The sequence below is a fragment of the Chrysemys picta genome, chromosome 10 (assembly GCF_011386835.1).
Source record: "Chrysemys picta bellii isolate R12L10 chromosome 10, ASM1138683v2, whole genome shotgun sequence".
NCBI lineage: Eukaryota > Metazoa > Chordata > Testudines > Emydidae > Chrysemys > Chrysemys picta.
This window is the reverse complement of record NC_088800.1, coordinates 44,614,390-44,641,565: the sequence shown is the minus strand read 5'-3', so window position 1 is coordinate 44,641,565 and position 27,176 is coordinate 44,614,390. Positions and strand designations below refer to the sequence as shown.

Below are 27,176 nucleotides of genomic sequence, written 5' to 3'. Positions count from 1 at the left end.
TGCACGCAGTACTTACTTGGCCACCTTTTGCAAACCTTCTGTGAGCCTGTGATCAGAAAGGCAAGCTCAAAGAAAGGCCTTTAACCACTCAACACTGGTAAAAGTGTGCCAGTTCTGAGTGAGAACCATGAGAACCATGTGCTGTGCCTGTAATTTCCCACAGCTAGTTTGCAAGCAAAGAGGAAAATGCATCTGTTGTCTATCCCTACTATACTCCTTTCTCCCATTTTGTGTGAGCTTGTCGAAACAGGCTCAGCCGCCTTCAATAACTCAAGACCATTTAAACTGGCTTCCTCTTTTTTATTTCCTCCCCCAACGAGAACAGTTAATACCATCAAAAACTATCAATGAGAGGGTTTTCATTGTAAAAGAATAACAACACAGAAGGGACTAGGGGAAATTGTTAAAATGGAGTTTTTATTTCACTTTTTAAGTTTCACATGCATTAACTCTCTCCCCACCCCCTTCTTTCTACATGTTTAAGAAAAAGTTACTAATGGTGGTTCTTACAATAGGGGTAAGCTATTGCTAACATATCACACAATGTTGAACCCCAACTTTGTAATGTTTGTAGAAGTAAACAAGGTTTTTATTAACATTTTATCTCTTCTTGGGCCTGAGCCACAGCTCTTTATTAATCCAACCCCCATTTATACACCCCCACCCCAATACAAAAATACATGGGAAGCCAGATGGCTCAGAGGATTGGGAATATGGGACAGACTTTCACTTCTAAACTGACTGTTTCACCTCTCATTTGGCAGTTCGAATCAATCTCAGCTCTGTACTGGCTAGAAGTAATTACCAATTGATGCCTCTTTGGCTCCTTAAGTGAAATGACTTTGCAGGGCAAGTGTGTTGTAGTTTTGTTTTTGTTTTGTATTTTTGCAGGCAGGAGTCAATATCATAAAACTAATTGTTCAGTTATCTCTAACTGGTAGTATCATTAGAGTCCAGTGATGGAATGGACCATAGAGACTGAACTCCAGTTGTCCCTAGAGGTCGTTCCCGCAGAACATGGTTTGAAAACTGCCTGTGTGGTATTTGTTCTGTGGGAAAAGAGAAGACTTTAGTTTCCAGGGCTGACAATCCAGCACATTTCAGCAGCATCAGATTTAAAAAATAATCTCCCCAAATTGGGATTCTGGCTAACCACCTATCTAATGTCATAATGTAGGCAATGAGTCGTAAACGAATCATTCGAAAACTAAAATGATTAGGGGGCTGGGGCACATGACTTATGAGGAGAGGCTGAGAGAACTGGGGTTATTTAGTCTGGAGAAGAGAAGAGTGAGGGGGGATTTGATAGCAGCCTTCAACTACCTGAAGGGGGGTTCCAAAGAGGATGGACCTACGCTGTTCTCAGTGGTGGCAGATGACAGAACAAGAAGCAATGGTCTCAAGTTGTAGTGGGGGAGGTCTAGGTTGGATATTAGGAAACACTATTTCACTAGAGGGTGGTTACCTTAGAGGTTTTTAAGGCCCGGCTTGACAAAGCCCTGGGTGGGATAATTTAGTTGGTTTTGGTCCTGCTTTGAGCAGGGGGGTTGGACTAGATGACCTCCTGAGGCCTCTTCCAACCCTGATATTCTATGAATCTGCCTGTAACCCAAGTCTCAGGTGAAATGGTGCTAACAATGGAATCCCAGAACTGTACCAATGTAATGAGTTGCAACTGTCTTATGGGCATGTCTAATTATGATGTTCTATGTCAGGGCTATAAATAAACATGCTCCCCCAGGTTGAAACCTGATTGCACTGAATGGTTTTAGCAGGTATTTCTGTTATACTCACATAGCAGGGTACAATTGGTAGAATTGGAGGACCCTCCCCATCTTATATGAACTCCTTTGATGCTGATGCCTCCACACAATGTATACTTATCACTGAGGGCACATGCATACCAGCAACCGATCGGCTCTGAAGACCAGATGCTGCAACGAGAGAAACTTGAGTCAGTGGGAAGCAAAGGAAACAGCTACAAGCATGGCTGAGGGCTTTTTTTGTTTAGAACAGGACCAGGGTTCAATCATCAGTGAGAATGTTGGAGTCCAAAGGGTTTGCAGCACTTGGAATGTGACCACTGATCACAGAAAGTGGGAGTAACAGTTATGCAGTGGTTGTGCCGCCAGCCAGGGGCCAGCTTCATCCACAAACTATGGGGAATGTGTACAAACAGCAACACTGCTCATGACAACACAGCACATGGAAAACAAGAGCCCCCATTTTCAGTTTTTGTACACAGATGACTTTACGAATTATACCCATTATGAATTACACAGGCTTTCAGCAACTAGTAAATTATAATAACTTGTACTCTCAAGTTTCCCTCCATGTCTTCCATCCTCAACCTTGCTGACATTGTCATGTGTGGGCAGAAGAAGGAGAGAGGGAGGGGAGATGTGCTACTGTCATACAAGAGGCATGTAAAATTAAGGGTTTTAAGGATTTTTATTTGATTTTTATCAATTTAAATTTTCACAATTGTGGGAAATTATGGGGGGTTCATATAATTACTTAAAGACAATAGACAAGATTCAAAGAACTAAAGCTTCATAACTGTTAAAATACAAATTGTTAGCATCATGTCAAAACATACAAAGGAAATATCCGTAAATAAAACTCTAAGATCCCAAGCAGCATTTTTCTTACTTTGCCTATCTACAAATTTTGATTATCAATGGAAATATATTTTCATTGGTTTGTGTGTATACAGTGAAATTGGTGTTTACCTATGTAAGCAGAGTCTGAATGAACTCTCCCCTGACATCTAGTGATGAGCTAGTGGATGACATCTAGTGGAAGAGGACTTCAGGAACTGATCTTGTTTGCATGGGCACACCCACCCTGCGTAGGAACTCAGCATGATGGGCTTGCTTGCCCAAATGGTCACTTTTGGCTGGTGTGGGATCCCCAGTCTCCTGGTTATTGGGGCAGGAGTAATAAAGGGTTGTTATCCTTGTTGTGTGAATCAAGGGCAGCAGAACTGTACTTGGCATTTCCCAATTGAGGGACTCACTCTCAACTAAATGGCACTCGCTAGGCAGAGGACATGAGTTCCAAAGCCTAGTGAGTAGGAACAGGCATTTGTGTTTGGTGGGGTGGTTGTATGTAGCACGGACGCTATCCGTTGGTCCCGGGACATTTACATCGAGCACATCACCGGCCACCGCCAATACCAAGAGTGAGCCGGGGAGACCTCGTGCACCCACACATACCCCCTGCTGGACCCTATCCCCTGAGCCCTAAACCCACCAAACCTAGCTGAATCCCGCCACGTGAGGGTCACCCCATCCCCATTACCCAGCCCGCTTACTTATACCCATGACTGTCTCTACCTCCCGTATGGGTGATAGACCCTCACCGTTTATCGACTGTGTCCTGATCCCGCCCACCGGTTACCCACCCCTCATTGGGGACATTGCAGTGTGTATATACTATGTGTGCTGCCCAGCCCCAAACCACCAACATACCCCCATACTCTGTATGTTACCCCCAATGACCAATAACTAATGCTTCAAATTTCTGTATCGTTTATTTCTTTTAAATATTCTCTAATAAAATTTAACCTTTTCTTTATCTGCTGTATCATAATAGAGCTAATTTACACTTAATTGAGAGTTTTGTTACATACTACAGAGCTAGGTTTCAGAGTGCATCCGAAGAAGTGGGCTGTAGTCCACGAAAGCTTATGCTCTAATAAATTTGTTAGTCTCTAAGGTGCCACAAGTACTCCTGTTCTTCTTTTTACTACAGAGCTAAAATCACTGATACTTATGTCTAAGTATTAAACCTGCTTTGAGACAGTGTCTCTGATACAAGAGATTGTCCAGTGTGTACCAGCAGTAAGGCTCCTACACTAACAGCTGAAATCACTGAGAGCTGTGTTAAGTGGTGGGTCCTGAAGACAACTTGGTAAGCAGCCAGCAGGGTGGTAGTAGAGAGGTGCAGCAAGTGGCCAGCAGTGGGTGCTCCAGGCTGGGCTTGAGGGGTTCAGAGAGCAGAAGGGGGATCAGGGCTGGGGCAGGGGGTTGGGGTGTGTGTGGGGGGGTGAGGGCTCCAGGGTGGGGCTGGGGATGAGGGGATTGGGGTGCAGTAGAATGCTCCAGGCTGGGATTGAGGGGTTCAGAGGGCAGGGGATGGGGCCTGGGAGGGGATCAGGGGTGCAGGTTCCAGGCAGCGCTTACCTCAAGCAGCTCCCAGAAGCAGCTGGCATGTCCTCCCTCTGGCTCCTACATGAAGGCGCAGCCAGGCAGCTCTGCACACTGCCCCATCTGTAGATGCCGCTCCCACACCTCCCATTGGCCGCGGTTCCTGTCCAATGGGAGCTGCAGCTCTTGGAGCAGGGACAGCATGCGGAGCCCCCCAGCTGCTCCTATGCGTAGGAGCCGGAGGGGGGACATGCCGGTTGCTTCCCAAGAGCCGTGGGGTGCATAGGCTAGCAGGGAGGCTGCCAGCCCCGCTGTGCAGTGCTGCCAACCAGACAGTCAATGGCCTGGTCAGCAGTGCTGACTGCAGCCACCAGGATCCCTTTTCGACTAGGTGTTCCGGTTGAAAACTGGACACCTGGTCACCCTACAAAGCAGCGCCCTGCAGTGAGGGACAGCAGCAAGTGAGTACCCAAGCAGCGGAGCAAGTAAGGTGCCTCCTTACCCCTCCCTCCACCCAGATGGGAGGTGAACTTTGCAGATGCACCTCGGAACTCTGGGTTTGCACTGTCCAAGGACAACAACTGTGAGTGGGGTGCAGAGAAGGGACGGGCACGTTAAAGTGACTTTTGGGTTGCTGGACTTAAGAACCTGAGGGGTGGGTCTTTTGCTCATGGTTTATGTTTATGAGCCCTGGTTGTGGTGTTTCCCCAAATTAATGCTGGATTACTTCCCTCCTTTTATTAATTTTTTTTGCTACACTCAGACTCTGTGCTTGTGAGAGGGGAAGTATTGTCTCTGAGAGGTGCCCAGAGGGTGGTGTGTAATTGTCCCAGGTCACTGGGTGGGAGCTCGAGTTGGTTTTGTGTTGTATTGTTGAAAAGGAACGGCTAGATACTGAACCCACCCCTTCTTGCTGTGAACTCTGACTGGCAGAAGAGTTACACCTACATTTACCAGTAAAAATCTAGTCTTTCCAAGCCTAGGTATAACTTCCTCTCTTCCCCACACTAGCCAGCCACTGACAGTCACCCACTTGCAATTTGTCATCACAAGTATCAAGCTATTCCACGTTTTTTTACATTTCCCATCATTTCTGACATGACTTGTGAATTTTGCCCTTTATTACAACAGCCACTTCTTGGAAAAACACACAAATTATTCTTAAATCTAATTTTTAAGCCAGTCTCATGACTTTTGGGGGTCAGACTCATGATCTTTTCAGGTGTGGGGTTGGTTATCCTGGGGATGACTGGTTTGGTGGGGGGGAGAGGAAGGGGCTCAATCTGGTTTGAGGCATTGTAGCCCGATGCCCATGAGACACTGCACAAGGGCACACAAGACTGGCTCTAGACCAAATATCAGGGGGTAGCCGTGTTAGTCTGTATCCACAAAAACAACGAGGAGTCCAGTGGCACCTTAAAGACTAACAGATTTATTTGGGCATAAACTTTCATGGGTAAAAACCCACTTCTTCAGATGCATGGAGTGAAAATTACAGATGCAGGCATTATTATACTGACACATGAAGAGAAGGGAGTTACCTTACCAGTGTTGACAGGGCCAATTCAATCAGGGTGGATGTAGTTCACTCCCAATAATTGATGAGAAGATGTCAATGCCAGGAGAGGGAAAGTTGCTTTTGTAGTGAACCAGCATTCCCAGTCCCTATTCAAGCCCAAATTAATGGTGTTAAATTTGCAAATTAATTTTAGTTCAGCAGTTTTTCTTTGAAGTCTGTTTTTGAAATTTTTTTGTTCAAGTATGGCTACTTTTAAATCTGTTATAGAATGTCCAGGGAGATTGAAGTTTTCTCCTACTGGCTTTTATATGTTACCATTCCTGATGTCCAATTGTGTCCATTTATTCTTTTATGTAGAGACTGTCTGGTTTGGCCAATGTACATGGCAAAGGGGCATTGCTGGCACATGATGGCATATATCACATTAGTAGATGTGCAAGTGAATGAGTCCCTGATGGTGTGGCTGATGTGGTTGGGTCCTCTGATGGTGTTGCTAGAGTAGATATGGGGACAGAGTAAGCAACAACATTTGTTACAGGGATTGGTTCCTGGGTTAGTATTTCTGTGGTGTGGTGTGTAGTTGCTGGTGAGTATCTGCTTCAGGTTGTGTGTGTGTGTGGGGGGCTGTCTGTAAGTGAGGACTGGTTTGCCTCCCAAGGTCTGTGAGAGTGAGAGATCATTTTCAGGATAGGTTGTAGATTGTTGATGATGTGCTGGAGAGGTTTTAGCTGGGGGGTGTATGTGCTGGACAGTGGTGTTCTATTATTTTCCTTGTTGGACCTGTCCTGTAGTAGGTGACCTCTGGGTACCCGTCTTGCTCTGTCAATCTAAGAACATCAGAATGGCCATACTGGGTCAGATCAAAGGTTTATCCAGCCCAGTATCCTGTCTATCGACAGCAGCCAATGCCAGGTGCCCCAGAGGGAATGAACCTAACAGGTAATGATCAAGTGATCTCTCTCCTGCCATCCATCACCACCCTCTGACAAACAGAGGCTAGGGTCACCATTCCTTAACCCATCCTGGCTAATAGCCATTAATGGACTTAAGCTCCATGAATTTATCTAGTTCTCTTTTAAACCCTGTTATAGTCCTAGCCTTCACAACCTTCGCAGGCAAGGAGTTCCACAAGTTGACGTGCGCTGTGTGAAGAACTTCCTTTTATTTGTTTTAAACCTGTTGTCCATTAATTTCATTTGGTGGCCCCTAGTTCTTATATTATGGGAACAAGTAAATAACTTTTCCTTATTCACTTTCTCCACATCACTCATGATTTTATATACCTCTATCATATCCCCCCTTAGTCTCCTCTTTTCCAAGCTGAAAAGTCCTAGCCTCCTTAATCTCTCCTCATATGGGACCCAAAGCAGGGCTTATTTGTACAAGCACTTTAAAAAGTGTTTCCTCACTTCCCCAGGTGGGAATTGTAATTTTAAGAATGCTTGATAAAGATCTTGTAGGTGTTTGTCTCTGACCAAATGGCACCCCAGGCAAGGAGTGTCTTTAGCGCCCCCTCACCATTTGTTAAACTTTTGAGTACCTTATTTTTTATTGCATTTGTATGCATTTCATGACTTTAATGCATGATTTGATGTGTGATTTATCCCTGTCATATAAGATGATAAATTTGCACGCTAGGATCTGTAAATGTGTATTTAGTCATGCCACATATAAGCAAATAATTTTTTTTCTCTAAGCTTATAGAAACTTTTTAATTTTAAGAATAACTGAAATGTACTAACATCAAGAAACTGAACTGTGCACCAATGTATTAGTGTTACAGTAAGTGACAGCCTTGGAATATTAACCTTAGTCCTTCAGTTCAAAAGATCACTTTTCTCACCTTTGTCCTCGCGAATTGAAGCACAGCGTAGATAGTGGTTCAGTAGCTATCTCTGGCATCTCATTAAATATGTCCTTTATTAGTCGCTACTTATACTCTTCAAATCTTAAAATGCAAGTACACTTTCACAATTACACAAGGTTCACAATACCGCAGCTGGGCTTGAGTCGTCTCACATCACTTTAGGGTGACCAGACGTCCCGATTTTATCGGGACAGTCCCGATATTTCCTTCTTTGTCCCGCGTCCCGACCGATGTTCGGTCGGGACGCGGGACAAAGAAGGACATTTACCCTCTGCTCCGGCGCTCACGCCCCCCCAACCCCGACTCCGCCCCCTCCTTCCCCCATTGGATCTCTCAATGGAGGGAGGAGGTTAGGAGGAGGGTCGGGCAACTACCAGGAGCCTGGGAGGGGAAGGGAAAGTTGCCGCGGCCCCGCCGGGAAGGAGCCGCTGGAGCGCAGCCGAGTGGGAGAGGCGCGGGGCTCCCATGCCGGCGGCGGGACGCGCCGCATGTGCCCACGGCGGGCTGTGGAGCGGGAGGCTCTGCAGGGCTGGGAAAAGCCCTGGCTCCTGCCCGTTGCCCAGCCTGGAGCCCCGGGGAGCCCCTCAGGAGACCGGCCGCTGCTGTGGAGGCAGCAGCCGGGGCTGGCTCTGGCCCGGGTGGGCAGCGTGGGCCGCCGGAGACACGCGGCGAAGAGAGGCTGCGGGGGCGAGACTTGTCCCAGGCAGGGAGGCCGGCGGACAGGGGCGAGGGGCCAGCCGGGGTCCCCATAAACTTCCCCGCTGCTGACAGGGAGCCCCGCGCCTCTCTTGCTTGGCTGCGCTCCAGCGGCTCGCCCCGCCTGGAAGGAGCCGCTGGAGCGCAGCCGAGCGGGAGAGGCGTGGGGCTCCCTGCCGGCGGCGGGACGCGCTGCATGTGCCCACGGCAGGCTGGGGGGCAGGAGGCTCTGCAGGGCTGGGAAAAGCCCTGGCTCCTGCCCGTTGCCCAGCCTGGAGCCCCACAGGTGACCGGCCGCTGCTGTGGCTCGGCTGTGCCAGCCCTGGCCCCTTGCACGCCCGCGCCGTGGCCAGCCCCGGACTTTGTTTCTTGTCCCCCCCCCGCCCTCTTTATCCCTAGCCCCTTCTGCATCGGGGCCAGCTTTTGCCCTGGGGTGGGCAGCACGTGCGCCCGGCGCGGCTGGGGCCTGCTAATGCCCCCCCCCGCCCCTGCGAAACTGCTTTTTTTTTTTTGGCTCCGCCGCCATTTTTTTTTGCTCCGCCCCCCCCGCGTCCCGATATTTCATCCCTGTGGTCTGGTCACCCTACATCACTTCATTCTTATAGCTCCTTGACTGGCACAGCAATCAGAGCCTGGCACCCCCCGCTCTCCCCAAACGTGGCACCCCAGGTGGTCACCTGCCCCTAAATCCAGCCCTGAGGGCACAGGAACAGGCTGCTACGAGAGCCCTGATCTACGTGCACCTCCTGGACTATCCCTTATTTCCAAAGGATGCGGTCTTATACCCCTCTCCCCAGTGGTACATTCGTGTTCCCCCTCTCTCTATTCCCCTGTTGGTACATGCAAGCTGGTTGCCGTACTCCGCGGCTACTGCTGTATTCTGGCTGCGCGACCGGAACCAGTCTAGGGTAAATCGGAAGTTACGCAGATACCGGTGGGACGGGTTGCGCTGTTCCTATAGAGCTGGTCGATATTCCCCAAACTGTTTAAGGCAGGTCGGGGCGCGTGCCGGAGGGGCGTTACGGAGATAGCGTAGGGAGGCCCCGCTGACCGTCAATTGATTCCTGCTGCTAGGACGTGGCGAGTCCCAGGCAGAGACGCCTGAACGAGAAGGCAGGAGACCCCCGGGCAGCTGGGCTGGGGCCAGACCCGCCTGCCGGGGGCCGCCGCGCCCCGAGCCGGACAGCTGGAGCCCCCGACCCCGGTCGCTGCCCCCTGCCCCGGCTCTCGGCGGGCGGGCCGGGCTCGGGACCGCGCCATGTGGCCCCGGTCGGTGTGCGTGGCCCTGCTGGCCCTGGCCGCGGGCTACCTCTTCGTGCGAGAGCCCGAGCTACCCGGCGCGGCGCTGCGCTACCTGGCCGGCCGCCTGTGGGCCGAGCCGGCCGAGAGCAGCATGGCGGCGGCCTGGGAGGCGCTTATCACCCGGCCCGCCCGGCCGTGGAGCAGAGTGGCCGTGGGGTGAGTCACGCAGGGCGGCGCGGCTCTGCCGGGCCGGAGCGCGGATTCCCTCCCGGGCGGAGGCCTGGGCTGGGCTCCGGTCCCTGGGGCTGGGCCCGGGCCCGGGCCCTGCCGGAGTCACCTCGCACCTAGTGCTCTTGGCGGCAGGGCAGTGATCAGTGCTATCGCCGAGGCAGAGACGCTCTTGCAGGAAGCTGGGGCGATGTGCAGGGCGAGCTTTGCCTATCGGGGCAGAGACCTTTGGCTGGACTCTCGGTGGGAGCCAGCCCAGAGACCGGGCAGCCGCTGTGAAATAAACACAGGCCTGCTGTGTCTTGTCCGAGTTTGTGCTTTGTCAACGGGTTGGACGTCTTTCTCTATCACCGCTCACAGCGGCGCTGCAGGAATACAGAACTGTTAAGAGGTTATGCCAAAATGCATGCTGAAAGTAGAAAATAAAGCTAGAAGTGACAGTGGGAACAGTGTCCATCCCTGGAGAGTACGGTGTTAGAAAAGAAATGTGAAAGGCATAGTGTATTGCATTTATAATCAGGGTTCTGCTGATTATGGGTGTGTTTTTGGAGAGCTGTATTTAATTTGTTTGTCAGAAGTGAAAGTTGTTTGATTTCATCCTGATCTCACAAATTGACATCAGTATTAATCTCTGCACAAGAGGTATGAGAGGAAATAGACAAGTAGGCTGTAACTCTTGGCCAGGTGTGTTGGCAGAGCTGTGTGGGAGGCCAAGACTGTACTGACTAGTGTCTTTCTGCGTTTAGAGACCACTTGTGCAGAAAGCATCAGGGCTTTTCTATTTTTGATCATAGATTTGAGAGTATGTCTTAGGGATAGTGCCCATAGATGAGCCATCAGTTTACTTTTCTGTAAAAGGGTTATAAAAGTCACAGGACTACGAAGAGACCATTAGATAAAAGGGTCTGTGGAAGAATCCTATTTATTGGGGTTGAAAACCCTTCTTGCTGAAAGTGAGTGCAAATCTTGGGCATATTAGTGGGCTGAATGGCTGTTGGAGAGCTACTGGCTCATTCCCTGGAGATAGGAGATGAGAGCAGAGAGTAAGGAGCATGTGGGGAGTAGGATGACAAAGTAGAGCACTGAGGGGGATTTTTGTGGGAGTAGGAAGGAAAGAAATTCAGATATGGAGGTAGAGAACTGCATTTTAATTTAATTTTAAATGAAGCTTCTTAAACATTTAAAAAACCTTATTTACTTTTCATACATTAGTTTAGTTATATATTATAGACTTAGAGAAAGAGACCTTCTAAAAACATTAAAATGTATTACTGGCACGCGAAACCTTAAATTAGAGTGAATAAATGAAGACTCGGCACACTACTTCTGAAAGGTTGCTGATCCCTGATGTAGAGCAGGAAAAAGGAAAATAAGGGGTGGAGGTAGAAAGCAAAAGGAAATGGATGAAGATGCAAGAAGACTCCCCAATAATAAAGAAAAGCAAGGGTATAATACAAGCTGTTAAGGCTCCTTCCCCACTTTGAACTTTAGGGTACAAATGTGGGGGGCTGCATGAAAACTTCTAAGCTTAATTACCAGCTTAGATCTGGTCTGCTGCCACCATCCCAAAGCTAGTTCCTTTCCCTGGGTAGCCTTGAGAGACCTTCACCAATTCCCTGGTGAATACAGATCCAACCCCCTTGGATCTAAAAACAAGGAAAAATCAATCAGGTTCTTAAAAAGAAGGCTTTTAATTAAAGAAAAAGGTAAAAATCATCTCTGTAAAATCAGGATGGAAAATAACTTTACAGGGTAATCAAACTTAAAGAGCTCAGAGGACCCCCCTCTAGCCTTAGGTTCAAAGTACAGCAAACAGAGATAAACACTCTAGTAAAAAGTACATTTACAAGTTGAGAAAACAAAGAAACTAACACGCCTTGCCTGGCTGTTTACTTACAAGTTTGAAATATGAGAGACTTGTTCAGAAAGATTTGGAGAACCTGGATTGATGTCTGGTCCCTCTCAGTCCCAAGAGCGAACAACTTCCCAAACAAAGAGCACAAACAAAAGCCTCCTCCCCCCACCCACCAAAAGATTTGAAAGTATCTTGTCCCCTTAGTGGTCCTTTGGGTCAGGTGTCAGCCAGGTTACCTGAGCTTCTTAACCCTTTACAGGTAAAAGGATTTTGGAGTCTCTGGCCAGGAGGGATTTTATAATACTGTACACAGGAGAGCTGTTACCCTTCCCTTTATAGTTATGACACGCCTCCCAAATCACAGATAGTGTTGGACAGCCTGTTCCACACTGGCTGTGATTTCTTCCTGGAGCGCTAAGATAAAACAGAGTTAATAAGACACATGCACCTTTAGACATACTACTGATTATATAAAAACTAACAATATGTTTGACATTCCAAGAACAATTTTTAACCAGTTGATTCTGGGAAACTTTCCCGGGAGAGTGCATCAGCCACTTTGTTAGAAGCCCCTGAAATGTGTTGTATTTCAAAATCAAAATTTTGGAGAGCTAAACTCCACCGAAGAAGTGTTTTGTTATTCCCCTTGGCGGTATGAAGCCACTGTAGTGCAGCATGGTCTGTTTGTAGTTGGAAACACCGTCCCCAAACATATGGGCATAGCTTTTCCAGCGCGTACACAATGGCGTAGCATTCCTTTTCGCTGATTGACCAGTGGCTTTCCCTCTCAGACAGTTTCTTGCTGAGAAACACGACAGGATGGAATTTTTGATCCGGTCCTTCCTGCATTAAAACTGCTCCTACGCCCCGCTCGGACGCATCTGTGGTTACTAGGAACGGTTTGTCAAAGTCTGGGGCCCTTAGCACAGGGTCAGACATGAGTGTCGCCTTAAGCTGGTGAAAGGCCTTTTGACACTCATCAGTCCACTGAACTGCATTTGGCTGGTTTTTTTTGGTTAGGTCTGTCAGTGGGGCGGCGATTTGGCTCTAGTGTGGTACAAATCGCCTATAATATCCGGCCAAGCCTAAGAAGGATTGGACCTGTTTCTTTGACTTTAGAACCAGCCACTTTTGGATAGCATCCACTTTGGCCTGTAGGGATTTATAGTTCCTTGACCCACCTGGTGCCCCAGGTAAGTCACTTTGTTTTGGCCTATTTGACACTTTTTAGCCTTAGCAGTTAGTTCTGCCTGCCGGATGCGCTTGAAGACTTTTTCCAGGTGTTCTGTCCATGAATCAGAAAAAATGGCCACATCATCGAGGTAGGCAACTGCAGATTCTCCTAATCCCACTAGGAGACCATCTACAAGTCTTTGGAAGGTGGCGGGTGCATTTCGCAACCCGAAAGGGAGAATATTGAATTCATACACCCCTGCCTGGGTGACGAAGGCTGACCTTTCCTTAGCGGGTTCATCTAGTGGTACTTGCCAGTACCCTTTGGTTAAGTCTAAAGTAGAGATGAATTGGGCATGTCCCAATTTCTCCAATAGCTCATCTGTGCGTGGCATTGGATAGTTGTCAGGATGAGTTACAGCATTTAGCTTACGGTAGTCCACGCAAAAGCGTATTTTCCCATCTGGTTTGGGAACTAGAACCACTGGAGATGCCCATGCACTATTAGAGGGGCGGATTATACCCATCTGTAGCATGCCCTGGATCTCCCTTTGTATAGCAGTTTGGGCATGAGGTGACTCCCGGTAGGGTGAGGTTCTAATTGGGTGAGCATTACCTGTGTCAATGGAGTGGTATGCCCGTTCGGTCCGTCCTGGAGTGGCTGAGAAAATTGATGCAAAGCTTGTGCACAGCTCCTTGATCTGCTGTCACTGCAGACGTCCAAGGGTTGCGGAGAGGTTCACCTCTTCCACGCCACCATCCCTTTTTCCTTCGTAGTAGACACCTTCAGGCCACTCCGCGTCATCTGTTTCCTGGGCTGTAAACTGGCAAACGTTTAATTCTCTGGAATAAAAAGGCTTAAGAGAATTAACATGGTATACCTTAGGCTTTATGTTGGAGGTGGGGGAGGCTATGAGATAGTTAACAGCTCCTAGGCACTCCTGGACTGTGAATGGTCCTTCCCACGACTCTTCCATTTTATGGGACTGGAGCGCCTTTAAGACCATGACTTGTTCTCCTACTTTGAAGGACCGTTCTCAGGAATGTTTATCATACCAGGCGTTTTGCTCTTCCTGAGCATCCTTTAGGTTTTCTTTAGCAAGGGCTAAAGAGTGTCGGAGGGTGCTTTGTAGGTTGCTTACAAAGTCTAGAATGTTAGTTCCTGGAGAAGGTGTAAACCCCTCCCATTGCTGCTTCACCAACTGTAATAGCCCCTTAACCTCGCGGCCATACACAAGTTCAAATGGTGAAAACCCTAAACTGGGATGTGGTACAGCCCTGTAGGCAAAAAGCAACTGCTGCAACACTAGGTCCCAATCATTGGAGTGTTCATTTACTAATTTACGTATCATAGTTCCCAAAGTTCCATTAAACCTCTCCACCAGGCCATTGGTTTGATGGTGGTAAGGAGTGGCAACCAAGTGATTCACGCCATGAGCTTCCCACAGGTTTTTCATGGTCCCTGCCAGGACATTAGTTCCCGAATCTGTAAGGATGTCGGAGGGCCAACCTACCCTGGCAAAAATGTCTGCTAATGCCTGGCACACACTTTTAGCCTTGGTGTTGCTTAAGGGTACTGCTTCCGGCCATTGGGTAGCAAAATCAATGAAAGTCAGTACGTACTGCTTTCCTCTGGGTGTTTTCTTTGGGAAAGGACCCAGAATATGTACAGCTACTTGCTGAAATGGGACTTCAATTATGGGTAGTGGCTGGAGAGGGGTTTTAACCTGGTCTTGGGGCTTTCCCACTCGTTGGCACACCTCACAAGACCGGACATAATTAGCAACGTCCTTGCCCATTCCCTCCCAGTGGAAGGACTTCCCCAACCGGTCTTTGGTTCTGTTCACCCCAGAATGGCCACTGGGATGATCATGGGCTAAACTCAAGAGCTTTACCCGATACTTAGTGGGAACTACCAACTGTCTTTGAGGATGCCAGTCTTCCTGGTGCCCACCAGAAAGAGTCTCCTTGTATAAAAGTCCTTGTTCTACAACAAACCGGGATTGGTTAGAAGAGCTGAGAGGTGGTGGGGTGCTCCGTGCCGCCGCCCAAGCTTTCTGAATGCTGTCATCTGCTTCCTGCTCGGCCTGGAACTGTTCCCTTGATGCTGGAGACATCAGTTCCTCCTTGGACTGTGGACTGGGGCTTGGTCCCTCTGGAAGCGATGCAGGTGCTGGGGCTGTTTCCATTGACTGTGAACCGCTGTCCGCTGGTGCACTATGTGGTATTTCAGGCTCTGGCTGAGCCTCTTGGGTAGGGTTATCTGCTGCTTCTGCCAGTTTAGGCTCGCTGGTGCCCTCTGGCCTTGGAGTGGTAGATGGGTTTGCAAGCGCTGGACTCAGTGCTGGCAATGGGTCTGTTGCTGGTCGCGTTGCCAGTTCCGGTTCTGGGACTGGCTTTGGCTGGGTCTCTGGGATTGGATCCACTACGGCTGTTGCAGTCGTTGGCAGGGGATCCGGTTCCACCATCTTTGTTTGGGTCTCTGGTAACACAGACGAGGCCCTGGGGGACAGCTCAGGAACAGGGATGGGGGTGAAAGCTTGCTTAGCCTGGCTGTGGGTGACTATTCCCACCCTCTTGGCTAGCTTCACATGGTTGGCCAAGTCTTCCCCCAGCAGCATGGGGATGGGATAATTGTCATAGACTGCAGAAGTCCACTTTCCTGACCAGCCCTTGTACTGGACATGCAACTTGGCTGTAGGCAAGGCTACAGACTGTGACACGAAGGGTTGAATTGTCACTGGAGCCTCCGGGTTGATGAGTTTGGGGTCCACTAGGGATTGGTGGATAGTTGACACTTGTGCCCCAGTGTCCCTCCAACCGATAACCTTCTTTCCGCCCACTCTCAAGGTTTCCCTTCGCTCCGAGGGTATGAGAGAGGCATCTGGGTCTGGGGATCTTTGGTGTGATTGGGGTGTAATGAACTGTAATCGGTTGGGGTTCTTGGGGCAGTGAGCCTTTATATGTCCCAGTTCATTACATTTAAAACATCGCCCTGCTAAGGTATCACTGGGGCGATGTTGGTTGGTGGAGACTGGTGTGGTGGGGTGAGAAGGCGTCTGAGGTTTCCCTTGGGATGTGGGTGGGGCCTTGGGTTGTCCGTGGTGTAAGGTTTGGTTTCGGGTTGCCCCTTCTGATATTTGCTCCAACTGCTACTAGTTTTTTTCTTTTCTGCCACCTCCACCCATTTGGCTCCAATCTCCCCAGCCTCGGTTACAGTTTTGGGTTTCCCATCTAGGATGTACCTTTCTATTTCCTCAGGAACACCCTCTAAAAACTGTTCCATTTGCATTAGGAAGGGCAACTCTTCCGTAGATTTAACATTTGCTCCTGATATCCAGGCATCCCAATTTTTCCCAATGTTGTAGGCATGACGGGTAAATGACACAGCGGGTTTCCACCTTAGGGCTCTGAACTGCCGATGGGCATGCTCAGGTGTTAGCCCCATTCTGATTCTGGCCTTGTTTTTAAAAAGTTCATAACTGTTCAATCCTTAAGCATTTCAGCCGCTACCTCTGCTAAGGGTCCACTGAGCTGCGGCCTCAGATCTACCATGTACTGGTCTGTAGTGATGCTGTATCCAAGGCAGGCCCTTTCAAAATTTTCTAAGAAGGCCTCAGTATCATCGCCTGCCTTGTAGGTGGGGAATTTTCTGGGATGGGAAGGGGTACCTAGAGAGGGGTTGCTAGGATCGGCTGATGTATCCGGCCTAGCCCTTGCTACTTCCAGCTCATGCTTCCTCTCTTTTTCCTCTCTCCTCCATCTCTTTTTCTTTCAGCTCCATAGCGCTCTTGTGGGCCTCCTCTTTGGCTTTCTCTTCTCTTTCTGTCTGCTCCATAGCTCTCTCATCAGCTTCTTTCTCGAGTTTTTTTAATTGAAGCAGTCTCTGTTTTCTTTCATTTTCTTCTACTTCTAGTCTGGCCAGTTCTAGTTTGTTAGCTACGTCACTGGTAGTCATTTTCCTGTTTTCTTGTGCTGGGCCACACCCCTCTGCAGTTGACTGAAACTGGGATGCACTCAGCTCAGGCTGCTGCTGAGATAACAGACTTTCTAACTAGCTAACCCCGAGTAGAAAGAAAAAAACAATTCAGCTTGTAAATTCCTTTTACCAGCTGTTTGCTCATTGATTGAAGCCTTCTCTTTAACAAAGACCCTTGTTAAAAAAAACTTAACACCTCTGCCTTCAGGCAAGGAGAGATAAGATATGCATCTACCTTCAGCTCTGCTTTCCAAGCAGCTAGAAGGAAAAAAAAAATCTTACTGGCTTTTGGTTTAAACTGATCCCACCGCTCTGCCACCATGTCAAGGCTGCTTCCCCAGTTTGAACTTTAAGGTACAAATGTGGGGGCCTGCATGAAAACTTCTAAGCTTAATTACCAGCTTAGATCTGGTCCGCTGCCACCATCCCAAAGCTAGTTCCCTTCCCTGGGTAGCCTTGAGAGACCTTCACCAATTCCCTGGTGAATACAGATCCAACCCCCTTGGATCTAAAAACAAGGAAAAATCAATCAGGTTCTTAAAAAGAAGGCTTTTAATTAAAGAAAAAGGTAAAAATCATCTCTGTAAAATCAGGATGGAAAATAACTTTACAGGGTAATCAAACTTAAAGAGCTCAGAGGACCCCCCTCTAGCCTTAGGTTCAAAGTACAGCAAACAGAGATAAACACTCTAGTAAAAAGTACATTTACAAGTTGAGAAAACAAAGAAACTAACACGCCTTGCCTGGCTGTTTACTTACAAGTTTGAAATATGAGAGACTTGTTCAGAAAGATTTGGAGAACCTGGATTGATGTCTGGTCCCTCTCAGTCCCAAGAGCGAACAACTTCCCAAACAAAGAGCACAAACAAAAGCCTCCTCCCCCCACCCCCCAAAAGATTTGAAAGTATCTTGTCCCCTTAGTGGTCCTTTGGGTCAGGTGTCAGCCAGGTTACCTGAGCTTCTTAACCCTTTACAGGTAAAAGGATTTTGGAGTCTCTGGCCAGGAGAGATTTTATAATACTGTACACAGGAGAGCTGTTACCCTTCCCTTTATAGTTATGACACAAGCATAGAGGTATTAAGTTATGTTTAAATTAGGGCTGTCAAGTGATTAAAAAAAATTAATCTTGATGACTTGCACTGTTAAATATTTTTGTATAATTTCTACATTTAACTATATTGATTTCAATTATAACAATACAAAGTGTACAGCGCTCATGTTATATTTGATTACAAATATTTGCACTGTAAAAAGAAATAGCATTTTTCAATTCACTTAAGTACTGTAGTGCAAGCTCTATCATGAAAGTTGAACTTACAAATGTAGAATTATGTACCAAAAATAACTGCAATCATAAATAAAATATAAAACTGTAGAGCCTACAAGTCCACTCAGTCCTATTTCTTGTTCAACCAATCACTCAGACAAACAAGTTTGTTTATCTCCTGCAAATGTAATGTGGCCAGCTTCTTGTTCATAATGTCACCTGAAATTGAGAACAGGTGTTCGCATGGCACTGTTGTAGCCAGCATGGCAAGATATTTACATGCCAGATGCGCTCAAGATTCATATGTCCCTTCATGCTTCAACCACTATTCTAGAGGACATGCGTCCATGCTGATGAAGGGTTCTGCTCAACAACAATCCAAAGCAGTGCGGACCAACGCATGTTCATTTTCATCATCTGAGTCAGATGCCACCAACAGAAGGTTGATTTTCTTTTTTGGTGGTTCGGGTTCTGTAGTTTCCGCATCAGTGTGGTGTTCTTTTCAGACTTCTGAAAGCATACTCTACACCTCATCCCTCTCAAATTTTGGAAGGTACTTCAGATTCTTAAATCTTGGGTCCAGTGCTGTAGCTATCTTTAGAAATCTCACATTTGACAAAATGCAAAGAAGATACCAATCTGCAGCGAAAGTGTTCTTAAAATGAACATGTGCTGAGTCATCATCTGAGACAACTAACATGACATATATGGCAGAATGCAGGTAAAATAAAGCCAGAGACATACAATTCTCCCCCAGGGAGTTCAGGCACAAATTTAATTAACACTTTTTTTAAATGAGCATCATCAGCATGAAAGCATGCCCTCTGGAATGGTGGCCGAAGCATGAAGGGGCATACGAATGTTTAGCATATCTGGCATGTAAATACCTAGCAATGCTGGCTACAAAAGTCACATGTAAATGCCTGTTCTCAGTTTCTCGTGACATTGTAAATGAATTGGGCAGCCTTATCTCCCATAAATGTAAACATACTTATTTGTCTGAGCGATTGGCTGAACGAGAAGACAGACTGAGTGGACTTGTAGACGCTAAAGTTTTGCATAGTTTTGTTTTTGAGTGCAGTTACGTAACAAAATTCCTACATTTGTAAATTGCACTTTCACAGTAAAGAGATTGCACTACCATATTTATGAGGGGAATTGAAAAATACTGTTATTTTTGCAGTGCAAATATTTGTAATAAAATATAATGTGAGCAGTGTACACTTTGTATTCTGTGTTGTAATTGAAATCAGTATATTTGAAAACCTAGAAAATCATCCAAAAATATTAATACATTTTAATTGGTATTCTATTGTTTAACAGTACAATTAAAACTGCAATAATCGTGATTAATTTTTGAATCACGATTAATTTGAGTTAATCACATGCGTTAACTGCCATTAATTGACAGCCCTAGTTTAAATATCAAGTTAAAAGCTGACTGTATGCATGTGACTCACCAGACAATGAACCCTCTTGTGGCTGGATATGGCATAGCATACTCTCCTCCTTGGGCACCCCCTGTTGACAGCCTCTTTGGCCAATAGTGATTAGCTTCTTCAAGTGACTCAGCCCTTTGGCTTGGTCAGATATAGTCCCACCTCTTCTGGGGTAAACCAGTAGTCCAGCAAACAGTAGTCCATCCACCTTGTTTTGGGCCTTTTTAGTCCAACTGTGGACTCACTAGTCCTTACCCCATATACAAAACAGAATTTTAGTAGTCCATATCCCTTGTTAGTGTTTTTCTGCTCCACCTTCCTTAGAGGGCTGGTAGAAGATCCCAGGTCCTCCCTCTCCCCTGGATTCCCGTCTAGGGACCCTTAAATAAACAATCAAAACCTGACAACATAGATTCCTTGCTGCCTCCCTGGATCACTTCTTATCTTGCCCTGTCTTGAGCCTTTGTCAGAGCCTCTTCCAGGGCTCCCAGTGTATCAGCTCCACTCTAAGCTTCTTCCACACTGTAGAGTTTCTTAGTACTTATTTCACCTAGCTGGTTCTGCTGCAGGAGAGTTTTTACTCCCCTGGAAGGGCAGTCCCTGGCTCCACAGGGCCCTTGCTGCTGCCTACAGACCCCCCTAGTACAGAGAATTCTTGGCAGACTCACTTTCCTTCCCAACTAGTCTTGGGCTTCCTGTTGCTGGCCAGCCTGCCTGTCTTCCAGGAGGCTCTATACTGCAGTCCAACTCATCTCTATGATTGTCACCAGCTTTCTATCACTGAGAGGCGGCAACCTACTCTTCTTCTCATCAACCCCCAGGTGAACTGGGTTGTTCAGCTCTTTTAACTCCTCCCTCCAGGCTTGATACCTACTGCAGGTGTAGCACCAGGGTGATGAGGCTGATTGAGCCCACAGGCTCTCATTAACTCCTTCCAGAAATCAATAGGTGCGGTTGGTATGCCTCACCAGACTGACTGATGAAGGTGCAACTAAATCAATACTTGCTTCTACTTCCTTTACATTTCAGGGCATGACAGCACAATTATACCATGGCTAGTTGACTAATCCTCAGGTGTGACGTAATTTCTTTTCAACCCTAAATTATTATTTTGTGGCTGGTGTTAAAACAGTTGGGCAAGGTATGTCTTGGTCATTTGAAATTGTATGAGAGTGAAACTTTTCACAATGGATGCAGATCTTTCCTAAAAAATAATAAAATAGTTGAAGTTGGCAAATACAGTGTGAAGTTATTTTTGATGTCTGATTTTTGTTGTTGTTGTTGCCATGCTTAGAGTGGAAGAAAACATTTTATAAATCACTTAGTTCTCAGTTGAGTCTGCGCTAAAGAGGTTGATCTATTGATGCACACACTGAACACCTGTGGCTTCAAAGTTTAATAGAGCTCAAACTATACAGAGGCATTAACATTAAGGGAGTACATTAACAGCATGGAGGGGTGTGGTAGAGAAATGGGGTGAGAGGCAGAAGGAAGATAACTGGAAAATTATTAGAGGTGTAGGAGCAGCTCTCACTTTAAACACCATAACTGGTTCATGTCATTATTGCATTGTTGATGGTGTATATTAAAACACAGGGCTGCTGACCTTTGCTCCGGTGGCTTTGAGGTAGAAATGTTGATTGATCTTACTGTTTCTTCATTCTCCTCCTATTGTGTGTGTGTGTGTGTGTGGATTGTCGCTTCTATAGTATATAAGCTCATTGCAGGATACAGAGGAGTTTCTGATAGTTCACAAAGTACTGAAGCTCATACTCTGAGAACTCGTCAGGCCTTTAATGTCCTTTAGTTTGTGTCTTGCTGCATTCACTTGTGGGCAGTGCAAATCAGGCAAGAAAGGTCACCGAGATGGAGCAGTGCTTAGTGAGTCTGTCTACCACTTTTATCCTTCTCATTCTTGACTGAAAGTGCATGTGTAGGAGCTCATGTATCCAGGTAATTAGGGCCATGTAAGAACACAGTGTAAACTGGATGTGCTGCACTAGCTGTGTGGATGGCTAGAATTCCTGGTATGGGGAAGTGATGTGATTGAAAGCTGCATTCAGAGAGATGCTAGTATAGTAATTGCTTGACTTGCCCCAGTAATTGTCCTTCCTTGGTATCTGAGAAATGCTGACAAACACAATGAATAAAAATGTTCACATAAACATTCCTTAAAATATGCCAGTGATCTATACAAGGCTCTTCTCAAGGGCTGGAACCATCCTAGGGGAAGAGAGTGTGTTCCCTCAGCCCAACAACCCATTGTGGCCAGCCAAAGGTATAACATTGATCATGCTGGCAGCTGCATCCAGGCCTGGAGAAGTGGGCACTGTGTTGTGTGTAGTTTTTTGTTTCCCATATTTTTCCAGGCCTTTGAGATCAAGTTGGCAATGGGGGCAGGAGAACCTCAAACAAATGGGAAAGAGTGAAACAAAAAGAAACCTAAGGTTGTGGTGCTGGTAGAAGAGTCAGTGGAACCAAAAGTTAAAGAGAGAGACCTTGGTGAATGGGAATCAAATTGTTTAATTTTAGGCTGGAGATTGTATTTGCATGACTTTCAGTCAATAATCAGTTTAATGGTACTTCTCCGGTTCCCTTTCACCCCATCCATACCCTTGAAATGTGTGACAATGGGTGCATATGGATTTTTCTTAGTCACCTTCCCCACCCTATAGAAAACAATGAAAAACAAATCCCAGAGTGGCAACCATCCTTGAATTTGGGTATTAATCTTTGGTGGTACCATGCACTGTCTCACCAAGAGTGACAGATTTGTAACTACTAATCTGATGGTTGTCTACACTTAAAATGCTACAACAACACAGCTGCACTGCTGTAGTGCTTCAGTGTTGACATTTTCTATGCCAATGGAGGGAATTCTTCTGTTGACCTAGTGCTCTCTACACAGGGACTTATGCCTTGTTTACACTGCCACTTTACAGCGCTGCAACTTTCTCGCTCAGGGGTGTGAAAAAACACCGCCCTTAGCGCTGCAAGTTTCAGTGCTGTAAAGTGCCAGTGTACACAGTGTACTGCTGGTAGCTACTCCCCTCATGGAGGTGGGTTTTTTACAGCGCTTAGAGAGCTCTCTCCCACTGCTGGTGCTGCGACTACACAGCCATGTTAAATCGCTGCCACGGCAGCGCTTAGTGAAGACATGCCCTTAGCGACACTGCTCAGGGCATGGATTTTTCACACCCCTGAGAGTCATAATTATGCTGACCTAATTTTCTAGTATAGACCAGACCTCAGACTGTTTTCCATTCCCTTCAAATGTAGGCAAGACACTGAAATATGAATACCATTTTCACTAGCCCTATCTAGCCATGTTCTAAATGTGGGATGTATTTGGAAAGGAAACATTTTTGCCTGCTCAACTTCTTTCTGTAGCAACAAAAGGGCCCAGTTCAGAGGTGAGTCTAGACTGTTGCAAATTACACCTTCTTACATTCTCCTCCTGTTAGATCAGAGGTGGGCAAACTACAGCACGCAGGACCATCCTGCCTGGCCCCCGAGCTCCTGGCCTGGGAGGCTACCCTCGTCCCCATCCCTGCTGTTCCCCCTCCCTCGCTGCCTCAGCTCACTGGCTCCACTGCCGCTCTGAACTCCTGGGGCAGCACAGCTGCAGAGCCCGACCTGACCAGGTCTCTGTGCTGCGTGGTGGCGGCGTGGCCTGGCCCAAGCTGGGCGGCGCAGCTGTAGCACTGCCAGCCACCGGCGCTCCAGGCAGCGCGGTAAGGGGGCAGAGAGCAGGGGGGGTTGGATAGAGGGCAGGGGAGTTCGGGGTGGTGGTAGGGGTCAGGGGGAACAGGGGGTTATATGGGGGCAGAGGTCCCAGGGGGGCAGTCAGGAAGAAAGGAGGGGGCAGTTGGGGCAGGGGTTTCGGGGGCAGTCAGGGGACAGGGAGAAGGGGTGGTTGGATGGGGCAGGGGTCCTGGGGGGGCATCAGGAATGAGAGGGCTTGGATGGGGCGGCGGCGGGGGTCCAGGGGCGGTCAGGGGACAGGGATCGGGGGTGTGTGGAGGGAACAGGGGGGGTTGGATGGGGCAGGAGTCTCAGGGGGAGGGCCGATAGGAGGTGGAGGCCAGGCCACAACCCCCTCCCCTAACCAGCCCTCCATACAATTTACGAAACCTGATGCGGCCCTCAGGCCAACAAGTTTGCCCACCCCTGTGTTAGATGCTTTTCCTGTTATACCTCGCTCTTCTAGCCCCTCGGTATGTAGGTTACACTAACTTGGACTCATTGGGTCAAATCCAGAGGTTATATGTAATGGGGTATAAATTACACATGGTAAGTGGGTGTGAATCTCATGGAATTGTTGATGTAATTTATATGGTGAAGGGGCTGGAAGATGCTACAGCAATTTAGGCTTCCTTACATCCAACTCTGAATTTGTCCCAAAAACTTCTTGCAAATAGCTAAATATTGTAATACTGGCTCCTGTTTCATTCATGGAGAGAGGAAGATATGGTACCTCCAGGAGCTTGGAATGGTGTTATCTGTGTGTTGTACAAATGATCTTCAAATCTTCCAGCTGAGGATGCTCTCCTAGCTCCTTACAAATGGATCCAGCTACTAGCAACATTCACTAGTGTTCTTTGACACTGGCCTAAACGTGGTGGTCAGACAGTTTGAGCTGGGAAAAACTTTGTTTTATTATTAGCAACTTTAAATTTCACACCTGTTTAAACCTCAAAAGTAAAACAAAAAACAATTCCTTATTATATTAAGTATATTGGCAAACCTTTGTAACCTCTTGCACTTAAATATGTATGTAATACTGGCAGAGGAATTTTCAGAACCATAAATATACTTTAACGAATTTTCTCTTCAGTTAGGTGTGTGAATTTCAGTGCTAGTGAAAGGTGCTGTATTCCAGCTAGCTATCTTAGGGCTTTATACTGCTGCTCATCACCATAGTATCAGAATGCCTTCTGATAAAATTAGCAGCAATAACAAAATCCCTGCTGGACTTCACGGAGTCTCTGTCTCTTCTCCCTTTTTCCTTGCTTGTGTGAAGTCCTGTATATTCACCGAACAGGTGCAGTATGAGTAGTATCAATGCAAGCTTTCCCATGCTGTCTACTGTAAATTAATCATGACTTAGTGGGCCCATCTCCTTAGCCTCTCTGGAGATTGACTACAAGGTTGCAAATTCTGTGTGTTTGGGGGTAGAGGGTGGAAGTGATGGGGAACTGGGTTAAAACCACACCAGTTACTGAGCTGATGTGGGTTTGAATCAGTGACCTGTAGTTGAAAGGTTCTGAGTGTCACTGCTGATCTCCTGAGCCATCTAGTCCCCCTTACAGATGTATTATAAGTATAAGCACTGTTACTGATTCTGTTCAGGCTCTTGCACTATCATCACCACGATATCAGAGTGCCTTTTAGAACGGCAGAATTCTCTGGGGCTATAAACAAGTGCCTGCTCTATGCTTATACGTCGGACATTTTGCATACGTATGCTCGTCCATCCCTATGCACCATTGGGATCTTCATGTCCCAAATAGATTTTCTCACCTGTAGCAGAGAGCTGACTGACTTCTCTGGGGGTTGGAACGGTGAACAAATATAAAATGGTAAAACTTGGGTCAGAGTGGAAGACCAGTGTCCTCAAAACTACTGAGAAATCAGAAACATTCCTTTATTCTACACCGGAATGTGATAATGAGGGTAAGTCTTTATCAGACAGAACCCAATTCCAGTCCAGTCTTGTTTCTTTTCCCACCCCGCATCCATTAGCAGGAAACAAGGTGGATTTGATTTAAATCACTAGTCAGGAAGACTTGATTTCATCATGGTTTTCTACATAAAAGTGCATTCTTGTTGGTTGTTATAACCTTAATACATATTCTTCACAACTCTGAGATAGATGTAGGTTTCATTTTTAGAAGGTACACACTATACATTTTTAAACAGTGATCTATTTTGAAAACGGTTCAGATTAGTTTTACAGCTATATCAGAAAATGAATGATTGTTTGGTTATTTCATTTACCAAAGGTAATTGAAGCAGATATTTATGAAGTCACTGGGAGGTGAACTATCTCCAATTCAACAGGTTAATCATTAATATCTGGAGGATTTTCTTGCCATACTGTATTAGAAGGAGAACATCACCAGACAGACATTTAAATTGTTTTATTTAACTAAAACAATGTTAAGTATTCTGGATTTTTTTCTTCAACAGCAAACGTATAATATTTTAACAAAACAAGCAAATGTCCCTTCTCACATTCTCCAGACTTCTCCTTGTCCAGATCTATTCCGCCCCCAACAATCTTCTATTCATTGAACTTTTTGAAACTTTGCACTTTTAGAGAGAGGTAAGGAATTGACCCTGTGTACACAAATTTGCAGAGGGACAATAGGGTTGAGGTCTGTTATTTCTCACCTCTATATATTATTTATTTATTTAAAAAATATTGTTGCTGTTAACAAGCATGTTACCTCTGGAGACACAAGTCCACAGTTTGAGAAAAGTAAAACTAAGCATCTCTGATGGTATCTTCTAGACTGAGCACTGAGTCCCATTGGGTAGTTAGAAAGATAAATAATCTATACAGAAGCCTATGGAACCCCATACGGGTCTCTAATCCATGAACTACTGGAACTCATTTACAAAACTTTTTTTAAACATTACATGAATATATTGTCTCATACTATAGAATTAGAATTTATAATCCCTATTCCATGATAAGATGCATTATAGCTCAAAGATATCTTAATTAAACCTATCTTTAGATAGGTTTTTTCCTCAAAAAACATTTTATCAAAAAAATCCAATTTAAATGAAAAAAAAATCCGATTTAAAAAAAAAATCATTGATTTTTACCAACCCTGGCAGGTAATAAGCACTGCTATTGTGCCCATTTTGTGTTTCATGCCTGTGTGAGGTTTGAATAAAAGAGTTGGAAATCTGTCCCTAGTCCACAGTCTTTTAGTTGAATAAAAATTGGTCAAAAGCAGGCCACTTTGTCAGTTAAAGCAATGATTGATGCATTTCTTGAAGCTGCTTGTAAAATTCTCTGGAATCTGAGTGCTAACAATTTCAATAAGCCGAAACATAGCAACTTTCTCCCAGAACTTTTAGACGTCCCCCAAAGTCTCTCTTTCTCTGGTTTTCCCAGCTCACTTTTCCTTTCTGTCCTCTTTCTCCAGAGTCAATGCCTGTGTAGATGTAATCGTCTCCGGTGTGAAGCTGTTGCAGGCACTTGGTCTTGATCCTGGGGATGGGAAAGATCATGCTGTCTTGAATTCCAGAAAGGACCTGAAAGAAGCCTTCATCCATTTCATGCAGAAAGGGGCAGCTGCTGAGCGCTTCTTCAGTGATGCGGAGACCTTCGATTACATTGCACGAGCAGCGTCAGAGTACCCTGGGGCACAGGTGTGTTCTCTATTTTAGGGCTAGACTGAGAAGGCTTATCCTTTGTACATGGACAAACTGTATAGCAGCTTTCATGGCCCTTTTCATACTTCAAAATGATCGTGCAAGAGATTCCAGAAATAAAAATTTACACTGCTGCTTTAACTTTAGATTCTTAGCAGCTTCACATAAAGTGATCAAGTTTTTCTAAACACTCTGCTAATGCACAGATTCTTTCTTTGAAAATGTAATTCTTCTCTAACTCTGGCTATTGGTAGGATCCTAAATCGCAGAATGTTGAGTTGTCTCTTCCATCTGCACATCCCAGCCTGCCAAAATCTGCATAGCATAGCATATACTTTGGCTCTGATAGTTTAAATGGCATTCACAA

At 46.3% G+C, this 27,176-nt stretch overlaps 2 protein-coding genes and 1 long non-coding RNA gene across 10 annotated transcripts in view; 1 reads left to right on the top strand and 2 right to left on the bottom strand.

The window, feature by feature from the left end:
- Positions 1–400: 400 nt before the first annotated feature.
- LOC122173851 (uncharacterized) lies at positions 401–8,991 on the bottom strand. Its single transcript, XR_006174767.2, has 5 exons — positions 8,911–8,991; positions 7,514–7,618; positions 5,698–5,816; positions 1,795–1,934; positions 401–1,049 (listed from the first exon to the last, which is right to left on the bottom strand). It is a non-coding gene; the product is annotated as an uncharacterized LOC122173851 (long non-coding RNA).
- A 44-nt stretch (positions 8,992–9,035) lies between these two features.
- Positions 9,036–27,176, top strand: part of ADPGK (ADP dependent glucokinase) — a 40,625-nt gene continuing 22,484 nt past the window's right edge. Inside the window, exons 1-2 of one of the 7 annotated variants that reach the window (XM_065558578.1) lie at positions 9,036–9,141; positions 26,581–26,806. In XM_065558578.1, the coding sequence (XP_065414650.1) occupies positions 9,074–9,141; positions 26,581–26,806 (294 nt within the window). In that variant the 5' untranslated portion in view covers positions 9,036–9,073. Of the gene's footprint in view, positions 9,225–9,340; positions 9,692–26,580; positions 26,807–27,176 lie in introns of those variants that run through there. The other 6 variants (XM_065558579.1, XM_065558580.1, XM_042851586.2 and 3 more) reach the window with 6 other exon arrangements.
- Positions 11,379–27,176, bottom strand: part of BBS4 (Bardet-Biedl syndrome 4) — a 142,194-nt gene continuing 126,396 nt past the window's right edge. For both annotated transcript variants that reach the window (XM_065558568.1, XM_065558577.1), the window contains one exon: positions 11,379–13,574. In XM_065558568.1, the coding sequence (XP_065414640.1) occupies positions 13,567–13,574 (8 nt within the window). In that variant the 3' untranslated portion in view covers positions 11,379–13,566. The remainder of the gene's footprint in view (positions 13,575–27,176) is intronic.